Raw genomic sequence first — 21,540 nt, forward strand, 5'->3', positions numbered from 1 at the left:
TCATTCGGTGCTAGTTCAAATCCGTAACGATAGATGGCGGGCCCTTATAATTAATAAAAAAAATTTTTGCATGCAAAATATTCTGGACATGGCAAAAAGATAAAGTGACTTAGGTTGGGTTATGGTGGTAGTCTGTCTGTACGACCAACTCACTTAGTGAGTGATACCACTATGCGACACGGGAACCTCCCTCCCCACAGGGAACAGAGCCAATAATCGGAATCAGTTCCGCAGGAATCATGAATTGGATCAGCGACTATTTATGCAATTTACATAAAGAGCGATGGTCCGGTCTAGAACGCTGCAGAACTATAAAGTGTTTTGGGACAAGTGTCAAACTTTCTACTTAAACTTGGAAGGAAAGACGTGCGGTTAATGATCGGTATGATTACAGGACCCAACCCATGGAATCAGCCTATGACCGTCATTGGAATCATTGAGGATCCAATGTGCCTGTGTTGCTTGGAGGAGGCGGATAGCACTGATCACTCTCTCAGTGACTGTCCTGCTTTTGCTAGAGCAAGACTGCGAGTTTTGGGTTCCAATGTTGTGATAAGGAGTAATATTCGTTCTCTAAAACTGGAGGGCATTTACAGATTTGCTAATGAATCTGAAAAATTCTGACAGGACGTACTACCTTGTATCTGTGTCCATTCTTTCCTATCTCTTTCTCTGGTACTTTTCTCCTTTCCTCCTTGACTATCTACCCTCTTTCTAGAGTTCTAACTGCAATGGCTTTTTAGCCTCAGTGTTTTAGGAGCCACCAAATCTCTTGGAGCTCTTTGGCTCTACCTATTCAAATTTCGATTTCAATTTCTTCATATCCATAACTTTTAGAATATTTATGGGAAAAATCTCCTAGACTCCTATGACCGGTTATACAAGATACGACCCTCGAGATATCCTCTCTTGAAACGCTAAACAGTTCTTTTGTATTTTTCTTATTTATTTGCGACTACAGTAGCCTAACTGTTACGCCTGTGTCCTAATCTTTAGATAACCTTTTAGTCTTTTGGGTAATGTTGTTTTTAATTATTAATTTGCTCATGACCATAGGTATCCTAATTGTACTTCCATCACTAAGTAACTGATGAGTAGTACCTTTCCTGGCTAGTTCATCAGTTTTCCAATTTCCTCCAATATCTTTCTGCCCCGAAACCTTGAATACGACACTAATATTAGTTAGGGCTGCCGGCTTTCCTGTGCAACCTTTGATCTTAGTATAGCCGCATACATTGATTTAGTGGCAGGTAAGTTATAAAGGAATATATTTATTGTAGTTTTTGTCACGGCATACATATTTAGATACGTAGCCACTTCTTTTATTGTCAGAACTTCTACCTGTCAGACGCTGCAGTAGTCTGGTTGACGATAGAATAGTTCCAGTCCTAATTCCTTCAAAAAATGCCCTATCGTCTAGCTTGAAACCATCTGTATAACAATTTAGTTCCCCCCTTCTCGCTTAAAGTGATTTAATTACATACATAAATTCCTGCAGAGCTCTCGCTTTATCTTATAAAATAAAGTATTTATTTAACTTCGTGATGTATCCTTTACTTCTCCTATAGAGCTTTCGGCATCTCAAATGATAGCCCAACATTTCTGTGTGCAGAAAACTTCATTTTATTGTACTAACTATTTAAAAAAACAACAACAACCTACTGCTTTCGGTATTTTTCACACTCACAAGCTACAACTCACCACGTTGGCTCAGATATCCTACCATCCACTGGTATTCCAACACTTCGCCTTGGGTTTTCGAAACAAAAGTTTTTTCCAACATTGTTTGACACTTTTGACAAGTCTTCTTGTTTCAATAAACAAAGCCACAATGAAAACAAAAATAAATGAAACACCCTAACCTATAACAATAGTAGGAGAAAACACGCAGCGAACAATAGTTGGCTAAATTGTGTTGCAATCAATTTTCGTCCAAAGTGAATTTAACACGGCTACTACTAACAAATACTAGCAGATTGCACGCGCACCAAAGTAAGTTTGTGCGTCTGTGTAGGTACTTGAATACGTTCTCTGTAGGGAATTTCTAGGGTACTGAACTGATGTAGTTCTTTTGAACTTGGGAGTGTGAATTTCAGATTCATAAGTAATTGGGGAATTTTTCACGGTATTGGCTTAGCAAGTGTCGTAGCAGGTGATGCCGTGCTGCATCTATCTCTGAAGAAGTTAGTATCATAATAACTACAAATTCGCTAGTTGAGATTTATTTTGGTATATACAAATAAGGTTTTCAATTTTTCAAAGATCTGACCTTTGATCCGTTATGGCATCTGTAAAATAAGTTCGAAGAATGAAATAAATAAGCGAAAAAGGCGAATCACGCCAATATTTCTATTTTTTTTTTGTTATTCACATACAATTAATAAAATAAATATTTTTTTACGAAATGTCAAATTCCGCACTTCGAAGATCCATATTTCGAAAAACGGAGAAATTACTTCTTTGCTTATAACTCAAGCTCAGTTTCACATATTAATTTTAAAACTTATCAGGCTTATAAAATTTTAAAAGGAAAAATTTGAATAATTTTAATACGAAACAGCCTTATACCTAAAATCTAAAGTTGAAAAATTTCATTACGAAACTTTGCTATTTTAAATTTTAATTGTCTGATTAATTTAAAATTGATTGGTGAAACTTGGAAAAATTTACTTAAATAATTATATTAATGAAAAGTTGCCTTAGTCCAAACCCAACCGAGTTCTCTACATTGTAATGATTACCAATATGAAGTAGACCCAGATCCTTAAGAAAACTACCACAAAAAGGAACCTAAGTTAGGCTCATCGCTTGAATTCTTCTGTCAAATGAAATTGCCCAGCGCAATTAAGAGTGGCGGCTTTGTTGGTTTTAGAGACTCGGAAGTCTGTTTCAGATCCACCAGTGAGATAGGGTAACGCAAGCCTATCGACAAATTACACTACTTCAAAACACTATAGCATAGGGACATATTGGCAAGCTTTGCCAATTTATTTGTATCTCATTTAGTTTGAATAATTTTTTTCTCAAAATATAGGTGCTTTTTCTGCAAAAACCAAATAAATTCAAATTTCAAACTTTACGCAAATTAAAAAAAAAATTAATAAATATTCATCGAAAGTTCACACTTTTTGATCAGAATTTAACAAAAAAGGTTTTGATATGCAATTTTATAGTCCAATAGATTTTTGTGTAAAAAAGTGTACATTTCAAGTGACTAGAAGATCCCGTTTATTTTTGATTTTTTTTTTTTTTTTGTGGACAGAGTTTAGCGTTTTCTTCCCGTGTCGAGCATTCATTAGAACGACAGAGAAGAAAAAAATGTTTTATTTTTATTTTTTTATTTTTATTAATTCTCTTAATTACTTTTTAATTAATTTCTATTTAGACAGACTTGAGCAACGACATGGCGCGCATTTGGTGAAATCATACCAGTCGTGAACCAGTAAATTAGTTTTACGACCTTAGGATTTCTTGCAGGGTTATTGTGAACGAGTATGTCTGCTTGTGTACGCCAATTTGCGCGCGAGTTCAGCGTGCATGTGCGTTCATACATACATATTTTTTCACTTATTGCTGGCTTTTACTTCAAATTATTTTAGAGTGGACTTTTCGAATATTTTTTATTGATTTTGTGTAATATTGCAATATTTATTTATAAGTTCAATTTATTATTTTGCCTACTTTTTTATTAACTTTAAAATTTGCTTTGATTTATTTTGCACTTAATACATTTCTTTTTTTCTTGGTAAAATTCCATGCCAAAACTTATACTACAATTCTTTTTTAATACAAATGCGTATGTACAGTAGCTGTCTAAATAAAAAAAAATCTAAAAAAAAAAGAATAAATGTGTAGACTTGTGCGAGTATACACATACATGCATAATCTGTCAATCACCTGCAATTTTTGCGCATTTTTCTACCCCCACAAATGCACTAACAACCGCTCGCTTCTCATTTTTATCCTTCTCATTTTCCAGATGGTGAAATCCTTCGAGTGCTGGTCAATACTTCAGCGCAAATTAAATGCGATGTCGGTTCCAGTTTGCCTGACGACAAAGTTTTACTGGTCGTGTGGTATAAGAATAATCTTCCAATTTATAGGTGAGTATGTGAATTGGTTTTCAATATATTTTGCTTTATTAAATACCGTTCTGGCTTGTGGGTAAACTGGTTAAAGCAGCAAGGATTGTTTTAAATAGAATTAAAGTTTTAAATACCAAAAGGTAATCAGAAAAGTGGAGCAACATCAGTACGCACGCCACAAATAGGAGGAGGAGCTCGGCGAAACACACAAAAAGGATGTACGCGCCAATTATATATATTGTATATAATCAGAAAAGTTTGAATCAAAGCACTTCATTGAAATATTTACCGACTTTTATTTGCTTAATTTATTTGATAGACATTGGCTTTATTTCAGTGCTGACGCGCACATAGGTACATATGCAATAAAAGTTTACATACTAAAAAGTTCAAATCTAGAAAAATTCAACATTCTTTAGAAAAGGTCATAAGACATAAAATATGCTCAGCTCGCTTTTGAAACTCCCAGTGCCTGAAATAAGAGGTCAATGTCGATGGTAGGCTAATTCAAAGACTCCAATCGGATATTGAGGAGCTGAATTTTGGGTAAAACAGCTGTACCGACCTGAGTGAGCGGGTATAGTGTTTTACGAAGAACTTTACACTTTGACTTATAGTGCGACTTACACCTTGTCCGGACCGTATAAGAGTATCGGTATCGGCTAAATTTTGGCAGAGATTAGGCGAATTTTTACTGGGGTGAAATATGGCGGTCGCCGGAGCTGAATGGCTTGGTGCGTGACTACCATTTGGAAGTGCTCAGATTTGAATATCCGGGCAAGAAACACCAAATTACTATATAAACAACGTTTTCTTTTTAGCGGTGGCCCCTCAGCAAGCAACATCCGAATGTATTTCTGCCATGAAAAAGTTCCTCATGCAAATCATCTGCCGCTCGGAGTTGGCTTACAACTAAGGTCCCTCTATTTGTGAAACAACATTAGGATGCAGTCCACTTATAGGAAGTAGCATTCCATAGACTTTCCCGATCTCACCATATATGTTGATGCTCCGAACTAACGTCGTGTTGTAAACAATCCCAATGTTTTTGGCGTATTCAGTGTAGCGTATTATGGAACTGTTTGTGGTAGGTTAGGTTGTAAGAATTGTAATCATAATCGAATTGTTCTCTGGCGCAAGCTACCATGTGAAGTGCAAAAATACTTTCAATGCCAGGGTTGAAGTCCAAACCTGTGTCAGACAAGACTGTGTGTTATCGCAGAACTGTGTGTTGTATAAAACTATAGGTATATCCTGAGGTCTGAACGATCAAGTTGAGGACCTAGATTATGCGAGTGTTATATTCGGTCAGTGATTTTGCAACACAACGCCAAGAAAAAGCTAATGCGCATCAACACCATCTAAACGCAAGTTATCCATATTGCCGGTACTGTCCTAGATAAAGTAAAAGCACTCTTTCATGTGGGCAGCATCATTACAAAATATGGCGAGTCAGCAATAGACATCCACAATCATATAGCAAATGGACGAGTAGCCTTAAAATTCATGGATCCACATATCCAGATGTACGAAGTTAAGGATTTTCTACGCCAATTTGAAGTCTGTAGTATTATATGGTTGTGAAATGTAGAACCGAACTGCATGTATCCTACAAGCATAGCAATCCTTCTTCGATCGTTGTCTTCGTAAGATAACGCGGATATTCTGGCCCCACGGCATAAGCAATGACGACCTTTGGGCGGCAACTTAACAAATACCTATGTATTTCAAGGTGCAGCATGGAATTGGATTGGATTGGATTGGATCATTTCGGACACCTCCTGTGCTATCAAGTCGAGTGGGCATAGACCATCGATGATGAGCGCCGCATCTTCTGAGACTGTCCTGAAGGCAGAGCAGCCGTACGGGCTCGCTTTGCTTGGTTTTTGCGATCGTTCTCCATTCTGTCGGTTTGTGTGCTTTAATTGGCGCGCAGAGTGAGTGGCTTAGATATGCTGTGCATGTTTAATGCATGGAATGTTGATATGCCTCTGCACTTCCATCATACTAATGAGCTATTTAATTTTTTCTCCCATCACACGTAGCGGCTCCCCGTCTGATTCTCGCTTTGTCGCTTGCTCCCTTTCCTCTTCCTTCTGCTGTTGCGTGTCGCTTTTTCCATGCCTGGAGTTTTATACTCGCATTGGTGCTTTTCAGCGCGCTCTTACTCAGGAGTGTGTATTTGTGTCAGAAAAGGATTGATCGTATCGCTCTTTCCGTTCGATTCTCCGCATATGCCCGGAGACTCATTCGACATGTTGTTGGGAGGTTTTCTTATACCTGTGGGAGTCAGATATCATTCAGCTCTCACCGTAGCTGCCTGAGCAGATGTGCAGATGGTAATCAGCTATTCTCTCTCTTCTCACCAACACTTTGCACCGTTTGCTAAATAATTTGCAGTTGTCTGAGCAGATGTGCTTATATTAAGCAACTGTTCTCTCTCTCTCTCAGCAACAACACTTTTCACCGTTTGCTTAATAGTTTCTCAGTTTTTTCTTCTTTGTTTTTTTATTTTTAATAATTTTTTTCTTTTTTTGTCTTTTTCACTCTTTTGGAGTTTGATAAAAAATGGCTGTATTTACCCCTGGTTGGTCAGGTGCTCCTGTCAGTGGCACTCATTCGTCACTGCTCTAGCTCCTGGGAGCACTCTTGCACACTTTTTATCACAACCATGGGACTTTTTCCCAAACTTATCGCCACTTTTGTCAGAGCACTCGCAGAACACGTCTTTCACTGTTGTAGGTGTGTAAGCAGTATTGCTTCAGGGGGTTGTAGCTTATTAAAGTGTTGCATAAATCCCATTTTTTACCGGCATCGGTGTATGGTTTTTTTTTTATTTTGTTACTATAAACGCTACTACCGATATTATACAATTGCTCAACTTTTTCCATTTTTTACAGTTATGACACTCGTGGTGCGCATGCGGGTACACCCTCACATTGGCGAGATGAAGAAGTACTCGAAGATCGGGCCGTATTTCGTACGCATAAAGAGCCAGCTGAATTGATTATTAATCCTGTGAAGGTATGGAGCATTTTTTGTCACTTAATAATAATAGACACACGCGCTATTGTGGAGTGTATGGAGCCCAAAATGTAGTTACACATCACCAAGTAAATTTTTTGTTTGTGAAGAAGTTCTTTATGCACGTAAAATTTTTTTTTTTTTTTTAATTTAATGATTTACATACGCATCCATGTCCTTTTCTTTCAAGCTAACTTTTAAAACTAATTAATAAACTGCTGGTAAAGTAACAAAAATAATTCATTTTATATTATATTTTTCTCATTATTAGGAAAAGGACGCTGGGAATTTTCGTTGCAGAGTTGACTTCAAGCTCTCACAGACTAGAAATAGTAACGTCAATTTGGAAGTTGTTGGTAAGTGCCTCTTATTTCTTATGGAACTTGAAGAAGATTCAATGGATCTTTCAGACTTACAGTCCAAATACTCTTTTTAGTAATAATAATGATCGCTATTTATAGATTTTTATAGAAGTATAACGTAAATATTAATAAGTTAAATAATTAAAACTAATAATTTATAAAATAATGATTTATATTTCGTTGTGATAACTCAGTAGGTTAGGTTAGGTATGATATGGAATGAGCACGCTTGGACGAAGAAAAACGGTTTCGTACTTTGTGGTACCATTATGCAGGAGGTGAGGTGAAAGAGGAAGACCGATGGGATGCAGGGAGAGGGCGAGGAGAGGTGGTGCTGGGATGGTTAGGAGGGTGGGTTTAGAGTGTGTGGGTTACGAACGATGGCTGTGCTGCGTTTGTGTCAACCGCTTTGTGCTGCTGATGAAATGCATCAGATTTTTAATGTCAGATTTTAATTTTATATCAGCAGGCGTAGAAAAGAATTAAGGGCCAAGATGCATGGATCTTTGCCCAGCCAGAGTAGGGCAGCTAAGGAAAAGGTGCTGAGATGATTCCACCTCATCCTGCACATATCCATCGCAAAAGGACTTGAGGTAATTCCAAGCCTTCCAGCATGCATTCCTCGCGCATATTGACCTGTGAGAAAATCCACGAGACTCGAAAGCTGATATTTTGTCAACCTCAGAAGCCCGCCCGAGCGCCCCCGGTCCACACGTGGCCAGAAGGATTTCGCGCCCTTACAAGTTTGTGTACTTGAACAACGCTCGCTGAGTTGGCGTGATGCCCATCTTTCCAGGAGCAAACCGCAGGTAGTCAGGGGGATCCCAACTCTCTCCTTTCGCGAACAAATCACCTCACATGTCCCTTGTCTGGGCAGCTCATCCACCTCACAGTTTGCCGCAATGTCGCTGTGACCAAGAACCCAGATGAGGCTTATGTCGAAGAATTCGGACGCAGTCAAAAGTGAGATCAAACATTCCCTGACCAGTTTCGAATGCACCGTCACTGACCCGAGGGCCCTTATTGCCGCTTGGCTATCGGAGTAAATATTTACTTTGCTGACTGTTAGTACGCATATGAGCAGCCAATCAGCTGCCTACTTGATATTGGCTACCTCTGCCTGGAAACACTGCAGTGGTCCGGTAACCTGAATTTGTATCTGACGGGGAGCTCCTCGCAAAAATCTGCTCCGCCAACTTTTCCTTCCCACTTCGATCCATCCGTGAACAAGTTCACCAGGCCCTGTCTCCAAGTATGGCACGACATCCACTCTACCCTGATCCGTTGACAGGGAGAGGAGCTCGAAGTCTCTAAGAATGATTGAGGTTGAGCTTATAGCCCAATTCTGAGCTTATAGCAATTCTGCTTGCGATGTCTATGGGTACCACATTTAACATAGCATTGAGCGCCAGAGTAGGAGTCGTTCGAAGCGCCCCACTGATTCCAATCAGTGCCGACCTCTGAACTTCTTACCCAATGTCGTCCTCTCTAATCAGTATTAACAAGCATTAAAATATAATATCTGAAAAAAAATGTATTTATTTGTTAATTTCTTTACTACTAATCCAGGTATATTGAATAATAATAATTATTAATAGTGAGTAATAAATAAAATGCACTAAAGACTAAGGCTATCAGCCTACTTTTTGTTTTTGTTTTGGTTTTTTTTTTGTCTTTTAAATATTTTTTTTATCGTAAAGAATTAAAAATGTTTCAAGGTTACAAAGAACCTAAGATATTTAACTTTGAAAGACTTTTGGTCTAACTTTTCAACCTTAAAAAAATCTTAAAATTATTCACTTTTTTCAGAAATGAAAATGATAATACAAAACCGAAATATTATTGCAATGCATTTTTTTGTTATTATAATCTGGTAGATAATTTTATGTCATTTACATGCGATCTGCCCAAATTAGGACTATTTTTTCAACAAATCAAACAAATTTCTCATTACGAGGGAAATGAGGACCAATGATGCCACAAGTTTTCTATGAACTTCTTGAACAGATTTATTTTGTTCAAAGTAAATTTCCATATTTTGGAAGTACTAAATGATTCTTAATGACTTATGAAACCTTACTGAACAGGAATGCCAACACAGCTTACCATTCTCTGCTGTCAAATCACAGCTAGCTTATTTAATCAAAATCTCCACGAATGTGATCCCTGTGTTAGAGCATTTACCTGTTTCGTCCGATTCTATCATTATGTGTCATTTACATTTATAGGCAAAATTTATTTCATTTATTGGAACAAACTAGGAAAAAAATTCAACAAATTGGCTATCTGCCCGAATTTTCTATTCGCCTTGAACTAATATGTCATACGACCAGAGATGTAATGAGAATAAACAGAAAATTTTCTAAAATATTTTGTTAGCAATAATACGATGGCGTTAGTTTCTGTTAAGTTAAAAGCTAAAACATATTATAAAATTTATTTCGTGCATTGGACATTGTCGTCAATTCTTTTAAAAAGTGGTTTATTCGTAGATCTGAGTATGATAAAAAGTAAAAAAAAATTTAAAAATTTGGCACTGAAAAAATTTAAAAAAGTTTTGGCATTAAGTTTTTTAAAGTGAAATATTTTCGGTTATTTTTAACATTGAAAAATAAATTTTTATATCCTTATTAAACATTTTAAAGTTCTTGGTCTCAATACGATAGAAACATAAGGTGATGGGAATCCCCCGCCATTAAATTTCCAAACTCATTGCGCTGTTCACTGGTCACTGGGTGATCGGTACTACAACCCCTATTGTAGAAGCTGTGGGGATCCTGCAGAGAAAGAGACTGTTGAGCACTTTCTCTGTAAATGTCCGGCTCTGGCAGCAAGGCGCTTAAGATTCCTTTGAGTGGCCTTTGTGGATGACTTGAAGAAATTCTAGACCCCTTTTCTCTCCTCCACTACATCAACAGCAGTGGATGGCTGTAGAAGGTTTTCTCTTCCTAAAAATTTCCACATTATGATATCACATTATGGTATCAAAACGGCACGTAAGTGCTACTTGAAGTGTGCCTGTGTTACTGTTGCCATTTTACTCGGAGGCCGCAAGTATTCTTTAGTTTTTCATTAATAACTGAGACAATGATCAGTAATCCCTGTAAGTTTCATACAGAGATTCTCATAACTTTTCCAGTTATATTGAAATACATACAGCGAATCAGTTCCATAGCCATAGTATTTTGCTTTCTAATGTACGTAGCGCCGCTCTCTAAAGTACGATTTGCAAACGAGCGCGAATATGTACGAGTACGTCGAATGCTAGCGGTTCGCTAGGATGCTAATACTAGAACTAATTTACCGTATTAAAACCTGCAGAGATTACTGAGTACAGTCTCTAGTACTAATAAACAGAAATATGGTAATAGAAAAAATTTTACCTTAAAAAAAATAGACCAAAAAAGCTAATTTTCTCAAAATATTTTTTGCAAAAGTCACATTTAAAAAAAAAGTTTTTAAATATTGAAAATAACCGAAAGTATTTCACTTTAAAAAGGTAAGTTGGTGAAATGGTTGAAGTGCCAGTCAGGCACTCCTCAAGTAGCACTGAAGCGCCGTTTTGATACCATTGTGAGACCTCCAACAGTAAGAGCTGTTGATATAATGGAGAAGAATGATTGGATTTATGTTAGCGTACTGCCCCAGGCTGTCGAAGAAAGGAGCGCCCAGTGACCTTAATCAACTAGCTGCCAAACCCGCACATTTAAAGAGAAAGTGCTCAACAGTCTCCTTCTTTGAAAGGTCCCCAGAGTTTCTGCAATGGGGGTTAAATGGTAACGCTAGCTTTTCCGCGTGTGTGCCGATCGTTCAGTGACCGGTAGACACAGCTACGAGTTTGAAAATTTAATGGCGAGGAGTCCAAAGGACTTTCCGAGTCCTTCGTATATCGTATTGGGGCCAAAGGGTTTTCGAAATAGCATATGAAGAAATGGAGCTCCATTTTTTCTGCGCTTTCCTGAGAAATGGTTTGTGCAGTTCCCTTTTAACAACTTTCAAGGGAATGGCGATGACCGGGTAAGAGGTCTTTGAGGCCAATTCAGCCCCCTTTCTGGCAAACTCATCAGCAATTTCATTTTTCTCTATGTTCCTATGTACTGCAACCCATATCAGAAAAATGTTATCTGCACACCCAAGAGATTTGATCTCATCTTTACAGGAGTTTACTAATTTCGTTCTGCAGCATGGCGTCGGCAGAGCCTTGATCGCGGCTTGACTATCGGAGAAAATGTTAATATCTCTCTCGCTCCCGCGTTCCCTAAGCAGTTGGCATGCTTGGAGGATCGCAAGGACTTTTGCTTGAAAAACACTAGCAGTATTCGGCAGTTTAAAGGAGATAGATAAATTGGCTGAGTTAGGGAAACCCCTTACTCCGATTCCTGATTCCATCTTGAAACCGTCAGTGAAGACAGAGGTGCAGGCTTCGGTGCAGATTTTCTCCTCGATCCAATCCTATCTATTTGGAAATATTGCCTTAGCACAACCCTCAAACTCTAATTTGCGGATAGAGAAATATGTTCGAAGTTCGTAGAAATACGGTATTAACTGCCCGAAAATGATACCATGTCCCTTGAGAGACTGCCGCCAGAGGCCAACCTCCTTTAACCTGATTGCACTTTGGCTGCGATGGAAATAACGGAAAAATCGATGAAAAATAAATGCAAAAGGACATTCAGGGCTGCACTGGGGCAAGTTTTACATGTTCCGGTGATTTCAATACAGGCAGTTCTTCGTACCCTACCCAGTTTAGTGATATTATAACTCTTCCGAAGAGCTTCCCACCAAATTGAAATTGGCAAAACCACTGTATTGTACATCCAGAGCACGACCTGTGGCTTCCGTCCCCATTTTTTAACGAACATAGATTTGCAGGAGTAGAAGGCTATACTGGACTTCTTTACCCGATTTTCAATGTGTAGCTTCCAATGCTTGGAGCTTGGAGTCAAGTATCACTACAAGATACCTAACTTACTTTGAAAGCGGGAGCACGTGGTTGTTTAATTTGGGAACTCGAAAGGGTGGAGGTTTATATTTTCTGCTAAAGAGCACCGGCTCCGTTTTGTCAGAGTTGACTCGGAGGCCGCAAGTGTCAGCCCATCGACTGAGTCCAGCCAGTGACCTTTCCAAAATCTCAGACATGACTGTGGGAAACGGTCCCGATACCATTAGGACCAAGTCATCGGCGTATGCCACAACTTTAACCCCACTTTTATCTAGCATTATTAGAACTTCGTCAATAGCAACTATCACTTTAAAAAACTAAACGTCAAAATTTCCAACATTGAATAAATCTAAAAATTATTACATTTTTTCCAAAAGTCTTTCTGTTTACTGCTTTTTATACTCAAAACCAAAAATACACCATTTTTTAGAAAAATATACGGCAATGTTCAAAATACTAGGGTCACTTGACATGTAATCGCTCTGTGATTAAATTTGCTTACTAAAGCATAAGCAGAATTATTTAATTATTATTCGAATGGGTTAATTTTTTCTTATCGAATCAACTCAAATTTTCATTAACACATTCTTACTTAAATTAAAGAAATTTATAACCAAAATCACTAACACCAAATTGCGTAATATATCAAGTCATTAAAATATCCAGCATTTTATATTTCCTCGCTTTAATTCAATTTCAGTGCCTCCACAACAGCCAACAATTTTCAACGAACGCCACTTGCGAATCGAATCGCGCGCTGGTCCGTACGAGGAAGGCGGCAGTCTGGAAGTGACATGTGTCGTTTATGGCGGTAAGTTTCGTGGCTGAGCAATTATAAGCATGTATGTATGTAGACGTACGAGTATGTATGCAGACGTATGTATATATTAGTAAATGGTGTGTGTGTGTGTGTAAGTCAATGTATATAAAAATGACTGCTAAATGTTATGAATTTAAGGTTGAACTTGTTTTATTTAATTTTTGCTAAGTAAAAGGTGATGCCAATCAGGTAATCTTATAATAATTCCTAACGCTGCCCAGTCACTTTATGATACATATTCACTATTAATCGTAAAAAATAAGACTGCCTTATATTTTTTGCTTTGATTTATAAGCTAGCAAATATTGGATACTAAAAACACGAAACTCAGTTTGCACACCACGCAATCAAGGACCCATTCATTCGCTGTCTTGAATAAGTCATTTTCGTCTGGTTTTATACATATGCGTAAGGTATTTATGTAATTATATAATTGGCACAAGTACTCTGTGCTACGTACTTCGCGTGGTTTTCTCCTCCATTTGGTGGTGTGAGTTTTGATGTTTTTCGACCAATAAAACGGCTTTACATGTTTATGGTTAAGCGTCAAAGGCAGATGGACTTCTTATGGAGGAAATGTAGGCACAAATTTGTCTTTAGCTACTTTTAATGCTGCATATTCTTAATAGCCCCTGAATTCGGGACCAAAGGTGTGTTACTCACGGACGAATCCATTTGATGAAGTGACATTAAACTAAGTATGATATATCTACCGGTAAATCCGTCCAATATATTGAGGTCCGAGTTTTTCTAAAACAACTATGTTCAGGGTATTGTAGCTGGTCATACTCCTACCAATCTAAGCTCGACCCTTACATACCCAACATATGCCTAGCATGTGAAGGGTGCCCGCAGGAGACAAACTCATATCAATCACAATCTTTCGAAATATGTCCTTTGCTTGGCCGACCATTAGATGATATTGAGTACGATGTGTAATAGTTTTTGGGCTGCAAAGTAAGTTTACTAACCTATTACAACACGACAGTCATCGGCGAGATTCTCACTAGCCGCAAAAATTTTGAAATAGCCCTTTCCGATAGGCGATGTGTGCAGGCGACATTTGTCTGCAGAGCGAATGAAATCTTACAGTTATTCCCACATCTGTAAATTCAGGCGTAATGAAATCTTGTCTTGGTTTTATTTTAATGTAGTTAGAGCTGTCGCTATAATCGAAACAAAGTAGAAAGACACTAAGGGAGCAAAGACTGGATCAACAAAACTGGTTAAATTTTTCATTAAATTGCCAGATGCAAACATTAACGTTCCAGTGCAGTACTAAAGTAAAAGTTAGATTAAAGGAGAGTCAATCGCATACCGAATAAATTGGCAAACTATAACCATGGATCTGGGTTAGTGACTACTAGGGATAAAAACCGATATTCCGGTATTCCGAGATCTCGATGAGTTTAAAAAAAAATCATAATTATTTTACATAAGCGCGATGATCATTTATTAATGCTCTGCAAGTGAAAATATGTCCAATTAAATTAAAAAATATTATTAAATAAATAATATTTGCGTTGATTTTCATATTGTTTTTAATATCAATCAATTTGGTATGTTAAAAAATTCTACTTAAAAAATACGCTTATTGAAACTTTACAAAAGTTTAAGAAAATCATATTTCGAGACAAATGCTGAAATCTCGGGATTATTTAATATAAAAAAATGGAAAAAAAAGTATATAAAATAATTCCGAAATTCAGTAAAAAACCAAGTATTGACATCCCTAATAACAAAGCGGAAATGCTTTAAATATTATTTTTTTATTTGATGTTGTACTTAATGAAACACGCGCTAACTACCATTCAATGTTGGTTTTCCAAAGGTTAATAACCCCATTCTGTATGCCACACGAATGTTGCCTTCAACAAATTTTTTTTAGGCAAAATCATTTTTATATCTTAATCGATCTCGCATAAGTGTGCTGAAGTAGAAGCACAAGTCCCAAATTATGAATGTACGCTAATAACTACGCACAGAATACTTTGGTTTGCATGAGGTACTTTACATTTCTAAGCTTTTTCCCCCTGAAAAGTGTTTTTCCACATAAATTGCTTAAACTGACAAGAAAGATGTGCGTATTAGTCAAAATGTGCCAAAGAATCACAAACTTAAGTTTTAAACTCCAACATATCAAAAATTACTCAACTGATTGGAGTGCCGTGTATTTTCTAAAAAAAACTTTGAAATGCTTGCTTTCGTGCTGCTTTAGTCAGTTATACCAATTCTATTCTATTACTATGCAAATTTAGGAAGCGAAGTAACATTTTTTTCCAAAACACTGCTGTTTGTGTATGTATATGTCGCTGTGGGTCAAGCGCTACTAGGCGAGAATATGCAGGCAAAGTAAAAATGAAAAATGTATCACTCATTCATTTTAATAGTGTCATAATAAAAAACCAACTTTTTTTTGGATAATTACGCAGAAATTACTACAAGCTCTTCTTTGTGCTGTGTAAAAATTCATGACAATATCTCTAAACAGAGTCTGGTTATGTAGATGGAAATATGTATATCTTCACTTTTACAGGGTGGCTGATGAAAGCCGCTACCAAAAAAAAATTGAATAACTTTTTTTCTTTTTAAGTTATCTGTTCCATTTTTGTTTTAATTTGCAGATTGATCTTTAAAATTTATTAAAATGGATAACTCGGACACGCAAACTAGAATTTGGATAGTCCGCCGCTATCACGCACTGGAGTCCGTAGTTTTGGTACAGAGAGAGTACAGGCGGATGTTTGGCGGCGATCCCCCGAGCAGATGGACCATAATGAGACTGGTGAATAATTTTGCTGAGCAAGGAACAGTCGCAAGAAGGCCTTATCATCGAAACCCACCAGTTCGGACGGAGGAAACGATCGCTGCTGTAGCTGCAGCTATACAAAGCAATCCAAGGGTTTCAACAAGAAGCTTATCTGCTCCACTTGGTGTCAGCCGACAGTCTTTGCAAACAATAATGCACAAAGATTTAGACTTATTTCCCTACAAAATTCAAATGGTTAACAAACTGAATGCAGCAGACTTGCCGATTCGCTTGGAATTTTGCCAAAAGATCCTGCAAATGGTGGAAGAAAACCAAAACATGTTAAACTGCCTTTTCATGTCTGATGAGGCCCATTTCGATTTAAACGGCAATGTGAACAAACAAAATTGTCGAATATGGAGTACTTCTAACCCACAGATACTCCACGAGACGGAATTGCATCCTTTTCGCGTGACAGTGTGGTGTGCGGTTTCTTCACGCTGTATTGTCGGGCCTTATTTTTTTGAAGAAAATGGTCACACCGTTACGGTTACGGTTACTGGAGACCGTTATTTGAAAATGCTGAAAGAATTTTTCTATCCAGAACTACGCCGAAAGAGAATTCCTTTCAACTCTGTGTGGTTTCAACAAGATGGGGCAACGTCTCACATAGCCCAGACTGTTGCGACAGAGTTGCGATGAAAATTTCCCAATAAACTGATTTCAAGAAACTCCGAATTTCGTTTGCCCTGGTCGCCTGACCTTACTGCACCTGACTTTTTCTTGTGGGGTTTATGTAAACAAGAAGTTTATAAAACAAAGCCAACAAATTTGGATGAACTAAAACAATCCATTCGGGCAACAATTGCGGCTATTCCTGTCGCAACTCTCAAAGCAGCAAAGAACAATTTTTTACTAAGATGCCGCACTTGTGTCAACGAGCATGGGGGGCATTTAAATTCAATTATTTTTAAAACTAGTTAAGCTACATTTAATAAAATTTAATGACCTTCAACTTGAAAAAAAAATAAATGAATTCCATACACTAAAAAAAAAGTTATTTGAGTTTCTTAATGTAGCAAAATTCATCAGCCACCCTGTACTTAGGTAGGCATAGTAAATTTAAAACATTGAAACCATTTTTCTCGGCACTTTTTTTTGAGTTAAGACACTATTGTAGTAAATGACAGATATGCTTTCTTATTTCTATATCCTCTGACTCTTTCAAATTTGCCACATGCAAAGAACATAAAGGTAGATTTTGCAGGGTGGCAAGTAATAAGCTATTACGGTTTGAAGTTGATCTATTACCATTGTGATGGAGATTAGTCTATACAAAATTTTGTGTCTTTACATTAGATTAATGAGAATTCAATACTTATTGCATGCAATGAAAATATTAGGCAAAGTGCAATGAACAATACTGACAGGATCCATAAGCTTTAAGATCATAATATAGGACTGAATTATTTTAAGGGCGCTAATCCTCAAGTAGCTAGCACGGCCGGTATACAACCACTTCTCTGCAGGCAACGATTAGGTATAGATGCAGCAATTATTCGAGAAGCGAGTTCTAGGTGGGAAAGAAACAGCTCATGCAGAATCGCGAAAGTCATGCTACACAAGCACAATGCGATAGAGTGAGACAGTGTTCCATCAGTACCCTTACTACAAGTTTACACTCCTCCCTTGTAGAACTAACTATATTTTATCTCTTCCCAGGAAAGAGTATAAACTTGTAGTAGGGATACTGACGGGACACTGTCTCACTCTATCGCATGCGGCCGAACGATACATGCACAATATTTAATGAAGTCAAAGCGAAAGGAACCATGGAACACCTACTCTGCCGCTGCCCTGCACTTAGCAGAACTCGAATAAACTGCTTAGGTTATGCATCATTTTGAGGATTAGAAAGTGTGGCAGATCAAAAAATTAGCAGCCTATTTAAATTATTCAAACTGAGTATTAAAGAAAAAATATAAAATGAACTTTCCATACTAACACTTGGTATCACTATGGATCAATTTCTGGTCTATGTGCGATCTAGAGAATCAACCAAGTCCAAACTAACCTAATGTTATTACTCTAGGTACGAATTGAATAGGCATAGAATTCCGTTGATTTTTAAAACTAAGAGTGGGTGCATTCTGCTAAACGGGCTGTATAAGAAAAACTACTCCATCTGTACCTGAAATGAAATTGAAACAATCCAGTATTTGCTAGGAAGATGCCAATATTGAAATTTTATAGACACGCAGCTTTTGGGAAACGCTTTCGAGTTCAATCTGAAATTGAACAAGTTCTGAGCGGCATCGATGATTTAAATTGGAGAAATCTTATGAGCTTTGTTCTTAATACCCTACGATGTTGGCAATTTAGTTTATATGAATAATTTAGATTTATTTTTTCTTTTAAATACAATATTGGGTATGGGAATAAGTTTCCGTCCTTTCTTAAACAAAGTTACGAATTATTTAAACAATTAAATCCTACAGGATATTATGTGAAGTATGCACCATTGGAAGCCACAACTTTATTTCATCTTTCAGGCAGCATACGGATTACTCTGAAAAAAAATTCGAGTTCTTTTGATTTGATCCATTCATTGAGCCAGTTTGCGTGGGTCTCGTAAGAAGTGAACCGCTCTCCAATGAGGGCTGACTGCATTGATCAGGGCAAATGGTAATCTGAAAGTGCAATGTCTGGGAAATACGGCGGGTGTGGCAAGTTTTCCCAATTCAGTATCTCCAAATATTTCTGGACCGATTTAGCCATGTGTGGTCTGGCGTTGTCATTCAGCTAAACCAGTTTGTCATGTCTATCGTCCCATTCCGGTATCTTTTCTTCGAGAGCTCGATTCAAGCGCATTAGCTGCAGTCGGTAGTCGGTAATGATCACCAGTGATATTGTAGTTTCAGATGGTTTAAGGAGTACATGGAGCGTGACTACCGTAAATATTGATCAATATGATTGGATTTCCAAAAAGTATTGCGGCTTCCTTTAAGTTGAGTTCAGAACCGCACAGCACATTCAATTTTGTTGAGTGATCTTTCGAACAAGGTGCATATATGAAACTACTTTTTTGTCTTTACCAAACTTGTTTTGCACATACAATATAAAAATATGCGAACGATAATGTAGATGCTAAAAGAAAGACGCCTAACACTCCAGTAGAAGTTAAAGACAAACATATATAGGTATGGTCTTGTATATACATAAGTATAAAAGAAAAAGGCAATAAGTTAGGTTAGGTTATGTTTGGCAGCCGCATCGCACATAGATACAGCGATGCCACTTACTTACTTACTTAGGTGGCCATAACAACCCGTTACCGAGTTACGGCCGACCTCACTAGCTCTCTCCAGGCGCCTTTGCTCCGCGTGCGCCTTCTCCAATTCTGTATACCAAGCGAGCATAGGGTTCCCTCCACCTGGTCTTTCCACCGGAGCAATAGTCTTCCTCTGCGTCGGCTCCCTTGGACTTCGCCCTCTAACACCTTCTTTGCTGGAGCTTCTTCATCCATACGCACGGCATGCCCTAGCCAACGCAGGCGTTGGATGGCGATGCGTTGAACTACGTAGAGCTCATACAGCTCGTGGTTCATTCTTGAACGGTAGTCTTCGCCAACGCGCACAGGACCGAAGATCTTACGAAGAACTTTTCTCTCGAACACCCCAAGAGCGGCTGCATCGCTTTGTGACACTACCCATGCCTCTGCGCCATAAAGCAACACGGGTATGATGAGCGTCTTGTAAAGTGTCAGTTTGGTCATGCGAGAGAGGGCTCGACTACTCAATTGCTTACTTAGCCCATAGTAACACCTATTAGCAAGAGTAATTCTCCGTTTGATCTCCAGGCTGATATCGTTGTTGCTGTTCACGGCGGTGGCACAACTTCGAAGGTATAGTTGTTCGCAATGACGTGCGTTCCTACACACCGGTGTTCCGCGTTGTAGACAGCATATACTTCGTTTTACCCTCGTTCAGCGATGCCACTTAGACCACAAAATAGGTCCGTTGTGAGCCATCCTGAGCTTTTGACAAAGCGTAAAACGTTGTTGATACCTAAAGTGTATAGATTATCTATATTCATTAAGAAGTAGGATCTTTAAATATTGGTTCCTGCTCTTGGCTAGAGCCGGGCATGTGCAAAAAAGGTGTTGAATTGTTTTCAACTCCTCCTCATTTCTGCAGCTACGACAGAAATCATGTACCTATGTAAACGCTAATCTCGTTGCGAGATTTCCTATGAGACAATGTCCTCTGAGGATCCCTACTAAGGTCCTAATTTGAAGTCTACTCAATTTTATAATATTTTTGGACAGTAGTATATTTAGCCTTGGCCATGTTTGCCTGGAAATTTCACAGTATTGACACTAACCCATCTTTGATTTACAGAACTGATTAGTGCGTCCTTAATAAGAAGCTTACAAGTTGCGTGAGGTACCCCTGGCATACAGGTATGCTTGGCATACAGGTTCCTTCTCTTCCAAGTTAATCAGCCCTACAGTTCCCTGGTATATCTCTGTGGCCATAGAGGCAATAACTCTCAAAGAGACAATAATCCTAAAAGACAATAACAAAAATGAAATTTCACATTTATTCGCTGAGGGAGCGATAAGAGTTTTAGTGTTGAGCAATGGCAAATATTAAACTAGTTTATGAAAATCAAAGAAAAAAGCTCCCTGAAATATTATAGAAGTAATGAAAAAGTCTATGAAACTTTATGGTTGAAGAAGCCCTAAAAACAAAGAGAATAAAAAAACTCATCTATAAAAACAAAAAAGGATTTGTGGGAAAGTTTCTGGATCGTGCGCCAATTCTGATTTTATTTACACTCATGTGTGTGAGTGTCACAAAAATTTTGTTGCTGTTGCAAAAATATCAAGAAATGCTCCACCAGCCACTCAAGCGACGACAACGCTTCAACGTCTAAGCCATAAATTCACTTAGCTATCGCAAATTGAAATCTTTCAAACAAATGCCAAATTATATGAGAGTCGAGTAGCATTATGAGCATACATATGTACATACATACACACATGCACACGCTTGGTTATGAACGTGTTCGAAAGAGGATAATTTATGTTTCATTTTTAGTATTCGCGTTTTCATAGGTCAACACTCGTAACCAAGAAAAATGAACGTAATTTTAAGCAAATGCTCAAATGCAGGTGCTTACATAAAATATATCAAGCCAATGTTCAAAGTCAAAGAGTAAGAAATGTTTTGACATGAAATGAAAATAAAATCACAGCACAAATAAAATGTAAGGTCATGTAAGGAAGATATTGAAGCAGAGTGTGCATATTGTGGGGCTACTTCAATATTTGGTTGAAAGCAAAAATAAGTAAAAATTAATTTTTGAAAATGCTAAAGCCTAACTCATTTATTGGCAGAACGCGAAGAAAGTTAGTAAATCAAAATTTGTTTATGTCTAAGGAAACATGAGAAAAGCGAGTTATTCGATCAAAACGCCTCCTAAATTAAATTAGACCACCTGAGATGTTGTGATTTACTTTCTGACGAAAAAAATGTTCACCAAGACCAAAAGAC

General features: G+C 37.8%; 1 protein-coding gene across 1 annotated transcript in view; it reads left to right on the plus strand.

The window, feature by feature from the left end:
- LOC129250842 (hemicentin-1) overlaps window positions 1-21,540 on the plus strand; it is a 336,677-nt gene that overhangs the window by 69,945 nt on the left and 245,192 nt on the right. The window contains exons 2-5 of the mRNA XM_054890469.1: window positions 3,980-4,103; window positions 6,986-7,109; window positions 7,381-7,465; window positions 13,114-13,224. Of these exons, the coding sequence (XP_054746444.1) occupies window positions 3,980-4,103; window positions 6,986-7,109; window positions 7,381-7,465; window positions 13,114-13,224 (444 nt within the window). The remainder of the gene's footprint in view (window positions 1-3,979; window positions 4,104-6,985; window positions 7,110-7,380; window positions 7,466-13,113; window positions 13,225-21,540) is intronic.

The sequence above is a fragment of the Anastrepha obliqua genome, chromosome 1 (assembly GCF_027943255.1).
Source record: "Anastrepha obliqua isolate idAnaObli1 chromosome 1, idAnaObli1_1.0, whole genome shotgun sequence".
In the NCBI taxonomy this organism is placed as follows: Eukaryota; Metazoa; Arthropoda; class Insecta; order Diptera; family Tephritidae; genus Anastrepha; species Anastrepha obliqua.